We start from the raw sequence: 15,312 nt of genomic DNA on the forward strand, positions 1-15,312 counted from the left end.
CGGGAGCCAGGTACCAACCTGATGAGGAGCCGGTACCTGGGCTGGTTAGCGTGCGGCGCACCCATATCGTCTGGATGCTTATAGCTCTCTTTTTCCGTCTTCCGGCGGAGACTGCAGAAAGCGGTATTTTCTGCATTATTCGTGTCGGTTTGTTGAGGATAATGAGGAGGGTGGGGTAATACGAGTGGTTGTTTGTGGATAGAGAAAGCTTTTACAATAAATAGAAGAACACTCTCCGCCTTGAATAACGTCGAAAGGGAACAGCATCCAGCAACAGAAATAGCACAGCTCAGCTCAGCTCGCTCAACGCAGTGCAGCACAGCCAGCCAGCGCAACGCAGCCAGCATCAAAGAACTCTGACTGACGAGCAAGTCGTGTGACCTCGTCGAGCGGGCTAACTGCCCGCAGCTCCGCAGCTCATTTGTCACTTTGTCTGCGACGACCACGGCGTGGGGGGCGTTGGCAAGCTTTTTGGGTCAATGCTTGGTTCGTTTGTCTGCTGCTGGTCTGTAGGCTAGTGATCCGCTTACTACTAGTAATAGCCACTAGCAGGCTGCTGGAGCAATTAGCAGTCACTCTTCGGATCTGCTGAATCTAGGCTTTTTTGGGGATTCTGATGCCGCTCTCTTGTGCTGTGTGCTGCCGTCGTCGCTCTCTTTCGCTGGCCTAGCCCACCCCGCTTGGCTTCTACTGTCTACAGATTACACGTCATATTCTCAGTTCGAACAGATATTACCACGCCATATGACTTTTTTTCTGGCAAGGGGAAGGTGTTTGTAATAAAAAGAGGCATATGGCGAGAAGTAAGTTCACGCCGGAAACCTTAAATTTTTCTGTCGTCGGCCTTCTCATTAGCCCTCTGTGCCTTCTACACCCGTCCCTACCCATACACATCTCCGCCTCCTAGCAAACAGCAGCTTTCATAAAACACGCCTAAGTCATACAAGAAGCAAGTAGAAGAAAAGAGAACTGCAGGCAGACCTGCAGCTGGTGTGATGGCGATCAGGGATACGGATTAGGTGCATAATGACGCAGTTTGAACCCTCGACGTCTGAGCTCTTGATATTCTCCGACGACGCTGCTCTGCCTCTGCTTCAGACACCATCTCCGATACCCGTTTTTTTCACCTCTGCAGGGTCCGATTGTTTCATAATCTGTTGTTCGTTGCTTGGCGGCCCTCTGAACAGAACAAAACGGGAAGCAAGCTGCCCTGCTCCATGAAATAGGACACGGAAGGGGGCGACTTTGGCGGTGGCAAACGGACCGGAGCCCTGTCAGGCCGGCCGGGGCCGCAACAACTTAGTTCCGGCTGCGTCGTCGGCACGGACCATAATTCCAAATGCGGCCTAGTCCGCATCCACCGGGTACCGTCGCCGTTCGTACCCTTTTGTCCTGCTGCTCGCGAGCTGGCTTTGCTATTCACCCACCCGCACGCATTCGGAACTATTCATTCCTGGTTCTCCCGACATGGTCTGATGGTAGGGCTCTCCATATCTGTCGAGAACGTAAACGCGGAGCCCCGCGAAAAGTTTTTTTCGGCCGCCTGTGCAGCATGCGCAACCCCATGGGCCGGCGCGGCCTATAAAAGATGGCTTCCCCGCCGTCTGCCTCTTGTTCCCCCGCTATACTTGTTTTCTCTCCACACATTAGCAAGATGATGCACTTTTACAACCCCTACATGGTGGCTTTCTCGGCCACCATCGGTGGTATGCTCTTTGGCTTTGACGTTTCGTCCGTGTCGGCGTTTGTCGACAATGCTACATACAAGAAATACTTCAACTACCCCGACTCGACCGAGCAAGGTGGAATCACCGCCTCGATGGCGGGAGGTTCGTTCGTGGGCTCGCTCGCCGCGGGAAAGCTGTCTGATACTATCGGCCGAAAGTACTCTATCCAGGTCGGCTCGCTGATTTGGATTGTGGGCGCCGCGATCCAGTGCTCGTCGCAGAACCGCGCGCAGCTCGTGTGTGGTCGGTTGATTGCCGGTATCGCGATTGGTATCTGCTCGTCGCAGGTTCCTGTGTACCTTGCTGAGCTTGCGCCCAAGAAGATCCGTGGTCGTCTCGTCGGTCTGTTCCAGTGGGCTGTGACGTGGGGTATCTTGATTATGTTTTACGTCTCGTACGGATGCACGTTCATCGACGGCCCGGCCTCGTTCCGCACCGCATGGGGTATCCAGATGGTTCCCGGCGCGGTCCTGTTCGGCACCCTTTTCTTCTTCCCCGAGTCGCCGAGATGGTTGGCGTCCAACGACAGATGGGAGGAGTCGATCGATATCATCCGCCACGTGCAGGGCAACTACGGCCAGGAGGACACCGACGAGGTTCGTCTTGAGATCGAGGAGCTCAAGGAGGCTGTTCGGATCGACCAGCTCTCGGCCGGTGTCACTTACTTTGATCTGTTCAAGAAGGGATCCCGTCTTCGCACTTTTGTCGGTGTTACCGCGCAGATCTGGCAGCAGCTGACGGGTATGAACGTCATGATGTACTACGTCGTCTACACCTTCGAGATGGCTGGCTACACCGGCAACACCGGTCTCGTCTCGTCGTCGATCCAGTACGTTATCAACATGGTGATGACCGTTCCCGCCCTTCTCTTCATCGACAGATGGGGTCGTCGTCCTCTTCTCATCTTTGGCGCCATCTCGCAGTGCATCTGGCTGTTTGCCGTCTCCGGTCTGATGGCGCAGTACGGCCACTACGTCGACTCGCTCGACGGCAACACAAACATCCGCTGGTCTGTTCCCGACAAAACGGCCGCCAAGGCGATTATTGCCTGCAACTACCTGTTTGTCGCCTCGTTCGCCATGACCTGGGGTCCTGGTATCTGGCTCTACGTCTCTGAGATCTTCCCCATGCGCCAGCGCGCGGTCGGCAACGGCTTCTGCGGTGCCTGGAACTGGATCTTCAACTTTGGAATCGCGTTCTTCGTGCCCCCCGCGTTCACAAACATCCAGTGGAGGACCTACCTTATCTTTGCCGTCTTCTGTATCTGCATGGCCATCCACGTCTTCTTCATGTTCCCCGAGACCATGGGCAAGACGCTCGAGGAGGTCGACATCATCTGGGAGGAGAACATCGCGCCGTGGAAGTCTGCCAAGGTCGACGTCTCGCATATCGCGGCCAACAGACAGTTTGCGTCGGCGAACAACGAGAAGTCGACCGAGGTTGAGCATGCGGAGGGCGCCGAGCAGGAGAAGACGGAGATCGCCTCTGTTTAAATGTAATTATGTGGTTTTTCATACAGTTTGCGATTTGGTTTGGTTGTATTATAGATAGAAATCGGATAGAATTATTTTTTTATTAAGTGCGGGAGCCAAGTAAGCCAAGTAGAGAACTACCGGAACGTAAGAGACGAGATGAGACACGCTGACTTATTTTTTACTGACAGCCGAGACCTCCAAAAATGATGCATCATCTCGACTTCATCTCCACAGTGAAAATAGAAAGACCCTCAACAGACCCGCACAGCACGGCACAGCACAGCACAAAGCACTTGACCGGTCATGCTCTCCAAATGACGTCATAACGGTGTTGTGCTTCAGCTGTGTAAGCTACTAGCACGATTATAGCAACGCGCTAGCTGTTTTTCCCCAAGCGGCGGGAGGCCCTAGTGCTTTTGTAGTCAAGTGAAGAAGCCCTAATGCGTTTGTGGTAAAGTGAAGAAGGGCGTTGTGGGCTCGAGGCATTGTTGGATCCGCCGGAGCCGGGCGGGCTTAGGTCGAGAATGCGATCCGGGTTCTGCCGAGTTGCCGCTCGTTAGTAAGTTAGTTTGAGTTTAGTGGGGGAGATTCTTAGAACGTTCTAGCTCTTTTCTGTTGTCTGTTTCTACAGTGGTTTTAGCAAGAGTATTATTGAATTGCTTGACAAAATATGTGACAAACTACTCATGAGCACTCCGGGGATGCGCCGGGAGTGCATGAGGCATAAGAGTGAGAGTGGGATGGAAAGTGGAGTGAGAGGATGGATATGCGGATGGGGAGAACGTTTTTCCGATGACGTCAGAACTGGCCACCGAGCCGCCCACACCTGACCCCGGACTAGTCTCCACAACCCATGATGCCAGTCTGTCGATGTCTATATAACTACGACCTCGTTCCTCCACTCGACCTACTTTCTACATTGTCAATCACAACAATTACAAGTACAAATACAATTGCAATAACTACTATCAGCAGTATGTTACCTCGCTACTACAATCCATACCTCGTAGCCTTTGCGGCTACGATCGGTGGTATGCTATTCGGCTTTGACGTGTCGTCGGTGTCTGCCTTTGTCGACGACGACGACTACCGAAAGTTTTTCAATTATCCCGACTCCACGGAGCAAGGAGGTATCACTGCCTCCATGGCTGGTGGGTCGTTTCTGAGTTCGCTCGCTGCAGGTTCTATCTCTGATCGTATTGGAAGGTGTGTACAATCTGTTTTCTCATGACAGGTAGGGTGACGAGCTATGACTAACTAGGTTTATAGAAAATATACGATTCAACTCGCATCACTGATCTGGATGATTGGATCAGCAGTCCAATGTTCAGTGCAAAACCGCGCGCAGCTGGTCTGCGGCCGCTTCATCTCCGGTCTGGCTATCGGTCTCTGCTCGTCCCAAGTTCCCGTGTACCTTTCTGAGCTGTCGCCCAAGAAGATCCGTGGTCGGCTTGTTGGTTTGTTCCAATGGGCTGTCACCTGGGGAATTTTGATTATGTTTTACATTTCCTACGGATGCACGTTCATCGACGGACCCTCGTCGTTCAGACTGGCGTGGGGTCTGCAGATGGTTCCCGGCGCGCTGCTGTTTGCGTCGCTTTTCTTTTTCCCTGAATCGCCCCGATGGCTTGCCGCGCACGACAGATGGGAAGAGTCGCTTGAGATTATCAGACACGTGCAGGGTACCTATGGTGGACCCGACTCCGATGAGGTCTTGGTCGAGATCCAGGAGTTGAAGGAGGCGGTAAGAATTGATAAGGAGTCTGCGGATATGTCTTATCTGGACCTCTTTAAGAAGGGATCGCGGCTACGCACGTTCGTTGGTGCGTCGGCGCAGATCTGGCAGCAGATGACGGGTATGAACGTTATGATGTACTACGTCGTCTACACGTTTGAGATGGCGGGATACCAAGGCAACACTATGCTTGTTTCGTCGTCGATCCAGTACGTTATTAATATGGTGATGACCGTTCCCGCTCTGCTGTTCATCGACAAGTGGGGTCGTCGTCCGCTTCTCATCTTTGGCGCTATCGGCATGTGCGTCTGGCTGTTTGCAGTCTCTGGACTGATGGCGCAGTACGGCCACTACGTCGACGCGCTCGACGGCAACACAAACATCCGATGGTACGTGGCTTTCAAGCCTGCCGCAAAGGCAATCATCGCGTGCAACTACCTCTTCGTGGCGGTGTTTGCCATGACCTGGGGTCCTGGTATTTGGATCTACGTCTCTGAGATCTTCCCGATGAAGCAGCGTGCTATCGGCAACGGCTTCTGCGGCGCCTGGAACTGGATCTTCAACTTTGCGCTCGCGTTCTTTGTCCCGCCCGCGTTCACAAACATCCAGTGGAAGACGTACATCATCTTTGCCGTCTTTTGCGTGTGCATGGCCGTCAACGTCTTCTTCATGTTCCCGGAAACGAAGGGAAAGACACTCGAGGAGATCGACATCATCTGGGAAGAGCACGTCGCGCCCTGGAAGTCAGCCAAGGTCGACGTCTCGAACTTGGCCGCCAACCGCGCGCTAACCAGCAAGAACGAGAAGACCGCTGCGCTCGAGACCGAGCACCACGAGCAGATGTCGTCGAATGTCTCGACTGCCGAGACGGCGACGGAGATGCAGGAGTTGGCGCGACCGGAGGCGGCGGTGACGCACCAGTCTGCATAGAGAAAAATAGATGCTAGGTTTCGGTTATAAATTCGAGGAGAATTGGCGCTTTTATGATTTCTTGTTTTATATTTAGTTGTGTTTTTGTTTAGTTAATAGTGGGTTTAATGTAATCTTAAGTCGAAGGATATTTTTCATGAATAATCTTGTGCTGATTAAACGACGATTAAGTTAGAAACAACACGAACGACATAAACTTTCTGAATGAAGTCACGTTCACTTTTTTCTTGCAATAGAAGAGCAAAAGCCAGCGGAGAAGCAGCGGAGCAACGGAGCAGCGGAGGAGCAAAGGGATGCTAAGGTTTCTGGATTGAGACGGAAAGCTGCTTGATGCGGATTGAGATCGTCACAATCAAGGCAAATAAATTAAGTCAAGGAGGAGGAAAAAAATAAGTCAATTAATCCATGTCCGACGGGGATGCATGTGACGAGTCATTTCCGAGGTGACGTTGCTGCTGCTGTTGCTGCTGCTTAAGATGCTATTGCAGGGTGGTTTCGTGGTTTTTGATGAGGTGGGTGGGTGCTTGTGCTTGTAGTGGTTGTTGTCGATGTGTAGTAAAGAAGAAGGAGGAAGTGAGAGAAGGGAGGGCGAGCAGCACACGAAGAGCTTACGCTGTTCTGTTCTGTTCCTGTCCTGTCTGTCTCTCGTTCTCTTTCTCTTTCTCTTAATCATCCTCGTTCTTCTCCAACTTTCTCGCCGTCGAGAGTTTGCTGTCCGTCACGCGCTTCATTGCTAAACGCAAGCGCACTACTTTATTCTGCTTCTGCTCTGCTGCTCTGCTGCTATTCTGTCGTGACTTCTGATGCGCACTTCCTCCTCGGCTTTGGCTGCTATTGTTCGTCCCAGGCGCGGCTGAGCCATCTCTTCTCCGCACTGTTCGCCTCTTTCTCTTCTCCGCTCTCTCTTCTCCGCTCTACTCAACGTCGTCACTTGTAAACTAGAGCTCCACAGCTGCTGGCTGCTCCGGCCCACAGATGTCTCACCCGGATCATTACGGCCGCCAAGTCCGGCCTTGGCCCGCCTCTTCTCTCCGCGCGGGGTCAACGATTTTCGCTGCTGGATCTGGGTCAACTAAATTCCGATTCACTAGTCCGCTTTGGGACTAGTCTCTGACGTAGCTCCACTCCTCCACCCTCCCCGCATTTCTCACAATGAGATTGTACTGTTTCGCCCTTTGCTGCAAGAGAGATGTTGCAGTCAGCGCTGGATGTGGGAGAATAAGACGCGGAGCAGTGTATGAAGATGCATGATACAACTGTCAATATGTGTATTCTGCAGCACATGCAGAGCGGAGTAGAGCAGTTGCGTGACCATCGTCCGTCTGTCTTGGATCTTCGAACCGTTGTCGTCTCTTCTCTAGCCGAACACGGAAATTCAAAATCAAAATCATCAGAAAATTGGGAAAAAAAATAGAAAAAACCTGTCTGTCGTCATCTGTCGTCTGCCGTGACTGTTCTCCATCTCCTTCCTATATATATCCCATATCCCTGTCCTCCTCCCCCTCCTCCTCTCTGCTCTGTAACAACCCACCATGCAACCAATCTACAACCCCTACCTCGTGGCCGCCTCGGCCACGATCGGTGGCATGCTCTTTGGCTTTGACATTTCCTCCGTCTCGGCCTTTGTCAGCGACGACGACTACCTCGCGTTCTTCAACTCCCCCGACTCCGTCCAGCAGGGCGGCATCACTGCGTCCATGGCCGGTGGCTCGTTCCTCGGCTCGCTTTGCTCTGGTTTTGTTTCTGATAAGATTGGAAGGTACCTTTGACCCTTGTGCTTTATAATGTTGTGAGGGGTGCTAATAGTGGTAATATAGAAAATACACTATCCAAGCTGCGTCCATCATCTGGATCATCGGCTCGGCCATCCAGTGCTCGGTGCAGAACCGCGCCCAACTCATCTGCGGCCGTCTAATCTCCGGCGTCGCCATCGGCGTCTGCTCGTCCCAAGTCCCCGTCTACCTCTCCGAACTCTCGCCCAAGCGCATCCGCGGCCGTCTCGTCGGTCTGTTCCAGTGGGCCGTGACCTGGGGTATCATGATTATGTTTTACATTTCCTACGGCTGCTCGTTCATCAAAGGCCCGGCCTCGTTCCGCACCGCGTGGGGTATCCAGATGGTTCCTGGCGCGTTGCTGCTCGCGACGTTGTTCTTCTTCCCCGAGTCGCCGAGATGGCTGGCGTCTAACGACAGATGGGAGGAAGCGACGACCATCATCCGTCATGTGCAGGGCTCGAACGGCGCAGAGGATACGCCTGAAGTGCATCTCGAGCTGCAGGAGCTCAAGGAGGCTGTCCGCATCGACCAGCTCAGCAAGGAGCTCGGATACCGCGATCTGTTCAAGAAAGGATCACGTCTTCGTACTTTTGTCGGCGTGACCGCGCAGATCTGGCAGCAGATGACGGGTATGAACGTCATGATGTACTACGTCGTCTACACCTTCGAGATGGCGGGCTACACCGGCAACACCGGTCTTGTATCCTCCTCGATCCAGTACGTGATCAACATGGTGATGACCGTTCCCGCCCTTCTCTTCATCGACAAGTGGGGCCGTCGCCCGCTCCTGATCTACGGCGCGATCGCGCAGTGCATCTGGCTGTTTGCCGTCTCGGGCCTCATGGCGCAGTACGGCCACTACGTCGACGAACTCAACGGCAACGCAAACATCCGCTGGACGGTCCCGCACAAGAACGCAGCAAAGGGCATCATCGCGTGCAACTACCTCTTCGTGGCCTCGTTCGCAATGACCTGGGGCCCTGGAATCTGGATCTACGTCTCCGAAATCTTCCCGCTGCGCCAGCGCGCGACCGCAAACGGCTTCTGCGCGGCGTGGAACTGGATCTTCAATTTCGCGCTCGCGTTCTTCGTGCCGCCTGCGTTCCGCAATATCCAGTGGAAGACCTACATCATCTTCGCCGTCTTCTGCGTCTGCATGACCATCCACGTCTTCTTCCTCTTCCCCGAGACCCGCGGCAAGACGCTCGAGGAGATCGACGTTATCTGGGAAGAACACATTCCGCCATGGAAGACCTCCAAGGTCGACGTCGCGGAGTTGGCTGCAAACAGAGCGCTCACGTCCAAGCACGAGAAGCAGATGGCGATCGAGCACGACGAGCATCTGTCGACCGCGGGCACGGTTGCCGCGCCCGAGCCGGCGGTGGGTGCAGAGGCGCCGGCGCAGGGCGAGGAAGAGCCGAAGTATTAGCCGCTCTGAATGTTTTTTGTTATGTCGAGTCTGAAGTAGTAATTTTGAGTGTATAACAAGTGTTAGTCGGTAATACTATAATTTATCAAACGTATTCTAAGTAACGTCGTTCTCATAAGATTCGCGCATCACTAGAGTTCCGCGCGCTTTTGACCAAACCTATCATAGAGGTGATTAAACGCAACCACAACAAGTCAAATCTATTAAACTATTCATAGAGTGGACTTTCTGCATCTTCGTCACAGGTGAGTGCATTATGTCCCTTCCTCTTCCACTTGCTACAGCGTCCTCCGGTCGCCTCAGCGCTCGCCTGCTCTCCACCCCCTTCACGCGTTTCTACCTGTGCTTGTTCTCGAGCGTTTCTCTCGTCTATCAAATCACCCGTGCCTAAAGCGTGTACTTTCGTCTATTCGACAGTTGCAGCTCTCCGAATTTGCCTCCTGAAGTAGCTGAGACCTAGTCTCCGATAGAGTAGATTTGGATCTCAATCGTGCCCTACCTGTTGCATATTGGCCGAAGGCTATAGATATACATGAGCATATACATTCTCCCTAAATTCCACTGTTAGTATGTTTGATCCTCACGACCACTGTTCAAGCATCAGATATAAAACAAAAGGAAAGAATTTTTTTTTCTTTCTTGGTTTTGCAATACGGTACCGCCGCGCGCTCTTGATACATCAAATACACAAACAACTCTGCTCTCTGCTAAGAAATATAGAAACAACACATAAAAAGTACAACAACAAAGCAACGTGAAAGTACAACATAACAATATAACAACACAACAGTACGACAAGACAGCGCAACAGCTTGTCAGCATAAATCAGAACAGAACGACATCAGAGAAGCAGATACAGAAAAGACAGAGACAGGAAGAGCGCGCATAAAGCGACTGGTGCCAGGATCGGGAAGAATGCATTACGCATACTCCTTCGCAAGAGATGATTAGACTCTTGCTCAAGAGTTATGTGGGACTCTGCGACTCTCGAAATCGCCATACCCACTAAAACCCGACTTCACCCAGAAGGCAGTCATGGACCGCCCCCGTATTGGTGGATTGTCATCGTTGCGCTTGAACCGCTTGGTCGTGCGGACTCTCTTCAACAACCGTCGTCTCGGGGCTCCCTTGCGACGGCGCAACTTACCAGTTGCATTTGCTGAAGAGACGCGACAACGAAGACGTTTTAAATCCAATGAGCAACCTGGCTAAAGAAGAAGCTCATCAGATTGGCCGCCCTAACCAACCGCGTCCACCCTGACCAGGCAGGATCCTCGGCGCGTACATGAGACGGCCACGCAGAGGGACCGGGCCGACAACGGCATTACAGTGCCTTCGAGCGAACTCACCCGGTATCTGCGCGCGCAAGTCATATACCAGACCGCTTGGTCGAGTAAGCTTCTCTCTCCCTTTCCTCTCTCGCGTGCATGGTACGACGCTCACTCTTGGGGCAGTGCAACCACGGAAACGGACCGGAATATGCAACTCCCCTACTTCTCGAGGTCCTGCCCCAGAAAGCCTGCTCTATTTGCTGCGGTGTAGGCCACTCTTAGAGAACGCTACCTGGGTATTATGCGACCCTCAAAGGCGCGCGATCTGTTCCAGTGATAGCCGCCCCCAGAGAGTACTACCTGGCGCAGTGCAGGCTGCTCGCAGTACGAGAACGCTACACACGCATAGGCAGTTTCTCTGGAAATGCTCATGGAACAGTGCAGTCTACTTCTTTGAGAATGCTACCACTTCGGTAGATGCCACTCTCTAAGAGTGCTACCTGTGCAGTATAGGCTGCTTTCTGGCGACTTCACGAGGTGCCCTGCATGCGAGAGAAGAAAGAAGATCAAAACGTACCTCCATCAACCTCCGCCTAATGTTCTTGCCGTCGAGAGAGAGCCGCGGGATGCCGATAATCCCGATCTATTGCTGGAAAATAGATCAAATCGCTGGGGTGGGACAGGAGCCGAAAACCTGTGCCGGGCGAGGAAGAAGAGAAGGAAGAAGAGAGGCGGGCGCGCTGAAATGTGCGGATCATGGTTCGGGCGGGCGCGTGTCTGATGTAATAGGGTTTCTACTTTTGGCCGAAAGTAAACACGCACTTGACGCGCCGCCCGTTTCGTGATTTTTTCCGTTTATGGATAATTACCACGCTCAATAAATTGTTTAGATACGTTTGAGGTATTGTGTCGCTTTGTGCGGTAGTTTATACAGAGTAGAGATGACTATTCAACTGATATTTACTTCCGTCGCTCGACAGCAAGCTTAGAAAATACTAGTTTTAAATATGAAAGACCTCCAAGTCGACGTCGCGGAGTTGGCAACAAACAGAACGCTCACATCAAAGCACGAGAAACAGATAATAATCGAGCACGACAAGCACCTGTCGACCGCGGGCACGGTTGCCGTGACCGAGCCGGCGGTGGGTGCGGAGGCAGAGGCAGAGGCGCAGGGAGTGGTGGAGCCGAAGTATTAGCTCCTCTGGGATGTCGTTGTCTGTGATTTTGAGTCAAGTGGTAATATTGAGTGTATAACAGGTGTTTGTCAACAATTTATTATCGCGATATGAAAGAACTATAAAAAGTGAAAGATGAAGACGAGATCCAGTCATTTCCGCAATCACCTAGCCAGAGGCGAACTAAGCCAGCAGCGGCAGCTAAAATTTTAAAAAAGAAGATGAGAGATCGTTTATCTCCGCTGTCTGCTTAAAACGAAGATAGAAGGAGGCGTGTTATAAGAGTAACTATTGAAAGATAAGACGAGAGACGTAATCATTTCCGCAATCACCTAGACAGAGGCGAACTAAGCCGACAGCAGCACTAGAATCGTAAAAGAAGATAGGAGCAGGCATTTAAACGCCGTTTGTATAGAATAAAGAAAGGAGAGACGGAGAAGCTTGAGTTGTGAAGAAGGACAGTGGTATAAAGAAGAAAGGAGGATTTTGCGAAAAGGAAGATAAAAGCGCGTAAATCTTCCCTATCTGCAAAGAATTGAGATAAAAGAAAGAAAGAAGAAGAGGAGAAGTTCGAGCTGTGAATGAGGACTGATGTGCAGCGGTCAACGAAGAGAGGAGGACATTGTAAAAGGAGGGTAAGACAAGTATATCTCCGCTGCTGTTTGCAAAGAACTGAAAAAGGAAGAAAAGGAGGAGAAGAAGTTTGGGCTGTGAATCTGGACCATGTCGTCCAGCGGTATAAAGAAGCGGTATGAAGAAGAAAGAAGATAAGGCACGTATATCTCCGCTGTCTGCAAATAATTAAGAGGTGAGAAAGAAAGAAGAGGAGGAGAAGTTCGAGCTGTGAATGAGGGATATGTCGTGCAGCGGTATAAAGAAGAAAGGAGGACATTGTAAAAGGAAGATAAGAGCGTATATCTCCCGCTATCTGCACAAAGAACTGAAAACGGAAGAAGAAAAGAAGAAGCTCGAGCTGTGAAGCAAGACCGTGTTGTGCAGCGGTACCGGTATAACGAACGGAGGATATCAAACCGTGCGCGAGGAATTTGCGAAATTGAGGATGGAGCACGACGACGATGATGATGATAAGCTGTATGATGTGCATGTTGCAGCTAGAAACACCTACGGACAGAGAGACAGATAGACAGAAAGAGATCGACAAAGAGTCGACAGCACCTTCAGATGCTCAACTTCAATCCAGCATCATCAACGAACGGCAACACCTCTCTGAACAGTGTCTGAGACAGTAAACGAGGAAGAGCAGGAAACAGCAACCAAGCCCACAGCGTGACACCCACGAGTGGGGTGTCCCCCCCCCCCCCCCCCCCCCTCATCACCACCACTTCTCACCCCTCGCCATCTCGCCGTGGGGTGTCCTCCCATCCTCCCCCCGATCGTGGGGGCCACCCACCTCGCTTCAACCTCACCTCACCTCATCTCCGCGCGCACGGCCGGCCCGGAAAACTGTCATCTTCTTTTCCTTTTTTCTAACTTTATCGCGCCACCTCTTCCGAAGAACGCGGGAAGGCGGTAAGGGAAGAGAAGAGAGCGGGTATGGGGGGCCTACGACGTGGGGCGAATCCCACGCGGAATTCTGAGAAGAGAGAGTTACATAAGCTGGTATTTTCATTGTCGGGTGTGTGCTGCTTTATCTTATCTGTAGAGTATAGTGGAGGATAGTAGAGTAGGTAGAGTAGATGATGATAATGAAATTGATTCCCAAACCACATGAAGACTATAAAATATACAAATGAAATTTTAACCAAAACAGATGAACGAAAAAGAAAAAACACCTTAAAATACAAGATACAGCTATACAACTAAAACAATCAATCCTTGCGCGTATCGACCTTCACAGTCTCAAGATGCGCGCCAGCATCAATCTTCGCGTCCCGCTCGCGCCCGAGCTCCATCTCGAGTTCCTCATCAATAACCGCAGTCGACTTTGGCATGTTGAGATTCCACTGACTAGGCTTCATGAGCAAGCCGGTCGAGAAGATATCGTCCATCTGCTCGAGCGCGACGCCGCGGGTTTCGCGCACGACGAGGAAGACGAAGATGGCGATCGCGGCGTTGAAGATGGCAAACATGAGGAAAGTGCGCCAGCCGATGGAGTCCATTGCGATCGGCACGATGCGGGAGATGACGTAGTTGAAGGCCCATTGCGTGGCGAGGCCCATGGCGACGCAGTAGTCGCGGATGCGGGTCGGGTAGATCTCGGAGACGTAGGTGAAGGGGATGGGGCCCCAGGACATGGCGTAGCAGACGCAGAAGAGGTAGATGAAGACCATCATCGCAACTGATGCGGACGAGATCGAGGCGGCGTTGGGGTCGACGGGGCAGGTGGCGAGGACGAGGGCGACGATGAGGAAGCAGACAAACATGCCGCAGGCGCCCATGAAGAGAGGCAGGCGACGACCGAGGCGCTCGGCAAAGACAAACATAAAGATGAGCGAGCAGACGGTCTTGACGATGCCGTAGATACCGGTCGCGAACAGCGAGGAGGACGTGCCACTAAGACCAACCTCCTCAAACAGCAGGGGGGCGTAGTAGGTGAGCGCGTTTGTGCCGCCAAACTGCTGGCAGACCATGACGGTAAAGCCGATGAGCACGCGGATGCGGTACTTTGGCTCCCAGAGCTCTTTAATCGAGGCGCCCTCAGATTCGGCCATCTCCTGCTCGATCGAGAAGCAGATGTCCTGGAACTCCTGCTGCAGGACGGGGTCTTCTGGAGATGCCTTGCGAACATAGGACAAACTCGCGAGACCTTCCTCGCGGCGACCGGCTTTGATGAGCCATCGGGGGGACTCTTTAAGAACGAACGAGCCAAAGAGGAGGAGGGCACCAGGGACGAGCTGGAGGGCCATGGGTACACGCCACTGGTTGTGGCCGTTGGGGTCGAGGCCGCGCTCGCAGCCGTAGTCGATCCAGTAGGAGATGAGGATGCCGAAGAAGATGGAGCAGCCGTATGCGGTGCCGAGCTTACCGCGGATTTCGCGCGGGGAGACTTCAGAGAGGTAGGTAGGCGTGATCATGGACGCGCCGCCGACGCCGAGGCCGGAGATGGCGCGGCCGGTGTAGAGCAAGGCGCGGTTGCCGACGACGATGAATTGGAGGATAGCGCCGATGCAGAAGATGAGGGCGCAGACGGCCATGCCTTTCTTTCTGCCAAAGGAGCCGGTGATGAAGCACATGCCGATCGTGCCGAAGAAGCAGCCGGCTTGGAGGGTGGCGACGACGTTTGACTTGACGTTGGCTTTGTTGCTTGCGTTCATGTCGTAGTCGCGCTGGAAGGACTCCATTTGGACGGCGGAGCCGATGAAGCCGGTGTCGTAGCCAAAGAGCAGGCCGCCGACGCAGGCGGTGAATGCTGTGACGTAGATTCTGAAGTTGATGCCCGACATGGTGGAGAGGGAGGAGTTGATGGGGGATGAGGGAGAGGAGGATAGAGGAGGGATAGAGGAAAGTCCGGGGTAGATATAGGCGGACCGGACGGAAGAGGTCAGGCGACGGGTAGGGTGTGCATGAAAGCGAAAGTGCACGGACGGAAGAGGATGGCGGGGCAGAGAAGAGCAGAGGAGACGGGTGCCTGAGTGTGGGGGGATAGTCGGAGGAGGAGGGGAGGAAGAGTGTGGGGAGGAAGTCTAAAGAGAGTTTGAGTGTCCGAACGAGGTCCGGGGTTGCTGCGTGTGAGTGCGGTAACCTGGTCAACAGTCAGTGAGCAGTCAAAGAGTCGGTGCTCGGCTCAGTAACAGCGCTTTGTCGCCCGGATATCCGCTCTGCTCTTCTGCTGCT

At 52.8% G+C, this 15,312-nt stretch overlaps 5 protein-coding genes across 5 annotated transcripts; 4 read left to right on the forward strand and 1 right to left on the reverse strand.

Annotated features, from left to right (window-relative positions):
- Nucleotides 1-1,654: 1,654 nt before the first annotated feature.
- BZA70DRAFT_269676 (general substrate transporter) lies at nucleotides 1,655-3,220 on the forward strand (the record flags this gene model as incomplete). The annotated part of the gene is made up of 1 exon (XM_064911231.1): nucleotides 1,655-3,220. One exon carries the CDS (start codon nucleotides 1,655-1,657, stop codon nucleotides 3,218-3,220), a length of 1,566 nt encoding a protein of 521 aa, XP_064765762.1.
- An 853-nt stretch (nucleotides 3,221-4,073) lies between these two features.
- On the forward strand, nucleotides 4,074-4,740 carry BZA70DRAFT_284814 (uncharacterized protein). The gene has a single exon (XM_064913637.1). The coding sequence runs from the start codon at nucleotides 4,179-4,181 to the stop codon at nucleotides 4,431-4,433; it is 255 nt and encodes an 84-aa protein (XP_064765763.1). The 5' UTR covers nucleotides 4,074-4,178; the 3' UTR covers nucleotides 4,434-4,740.
- BZA70DRAFT_284815 (hexose transporter) lies at nucleotides 4,470-5,867 on the forward strand (the record flags this gene model as incomplete). Its single annotated transcript, XM_064913638.1, has 1 exon — nucleotides 4,470-5,867. A coding segment is annotated over one exon (1,398 nt), but the record flags the coding sequence as incomplete, so codon positions are not given.
- Nucleotides 5,868-7,390: 1,523 nt separating this feature from the next.
- Nucleotides 7,391-9,164, forward strand: BZA70DRAFT_251713 (general substrate transporter). The gene is made up of 2 exons (XM_064910715.1): nucleotides 7,391-7,626; nucleotides 7,685-9,164. The coding sequence occupies exons 1-2, from the start codon at nucleotides 7,400-7,402 to the stop codon at nucleotides 9,069-9,071; spliced, it is 1,614 nt and encodes a 537-aa protein (XP_064765765.1). The 5' UTR covers nucleotides 7,391-7,399; the 3' UTR covers nucleotides 9,072-9,164.
- Nucleotides 9,165-13,211: 4,047 nt separating this feature from the next.
- Nucleotides 13,212-15,123, reverse strand: BZA70DRAFT_284828 (general substrate transporter). The gene has a single exon (XM_064913639.1). It carries the CDS (start codon nucleotides 14,919-14,921, stop codon nucleotides 13,347-13,349), a length of 1,575 nt encoding a protein of 524 aa, XP_064765766.1. The 5' UTR covers nucleotides 14,922-15,123; the 3' UTR covers nucleotides 13,212-13,346.
- Nucleotides 15,124-15,312: the final 189 nt, after the last annotated feature.

The sequence above is a fragment of the Myxozyma melibiosi genome, assembly GCF_037950935.1.
Source record: "Myxozyma melibiosi strain Phaff 52-87 chromosome Unknown BZA70scaffold_15, whole genome shotgun sequence".
Taxonomy (NCBI): domain Eukaryota; kingdom Fungi; phylum Ascomycota; class Lipomycetes; order Lipomycetales; family Lipomycetaceae; genus Myxozyma; species Myxozyma melibiosi.

What these genes read in the sequence shown, in the direction of transcription:
- BZA70DRAFT_284814 (XM_064913637.1), top strand. Translation starts at nt 4,179, where the DNA reads ATGTTACCTCGCTACTACAATCCATACCTCGTAGCCTTTGCGGCTACG.
- BZA70DRAFT_251713 (XM_064910715.1), top strand. Translation starts at nt 7,400, where the DNA reads ATGCAACCAATCTACAACCCCTACCTCGTGGCCGCCTCGGCCACGATC. An exon ending in GTTTCTGATAAGATTGGAAG is followed by an intron (nt 7,627 to 7,684) that starts GTACCTTTGACC and finishes GTGGTAATATAG; the next exon opens with AAAATACACTATCCAAGCTG.
- BZA70DRAFT_284828 (XM_064913639.1), bottom strand. Translation starts at nt 14,921, where the DNA reads ATGTCGGGCATCAACTTCAGAATCTACGTCACAGCATTCACCGCCTGC.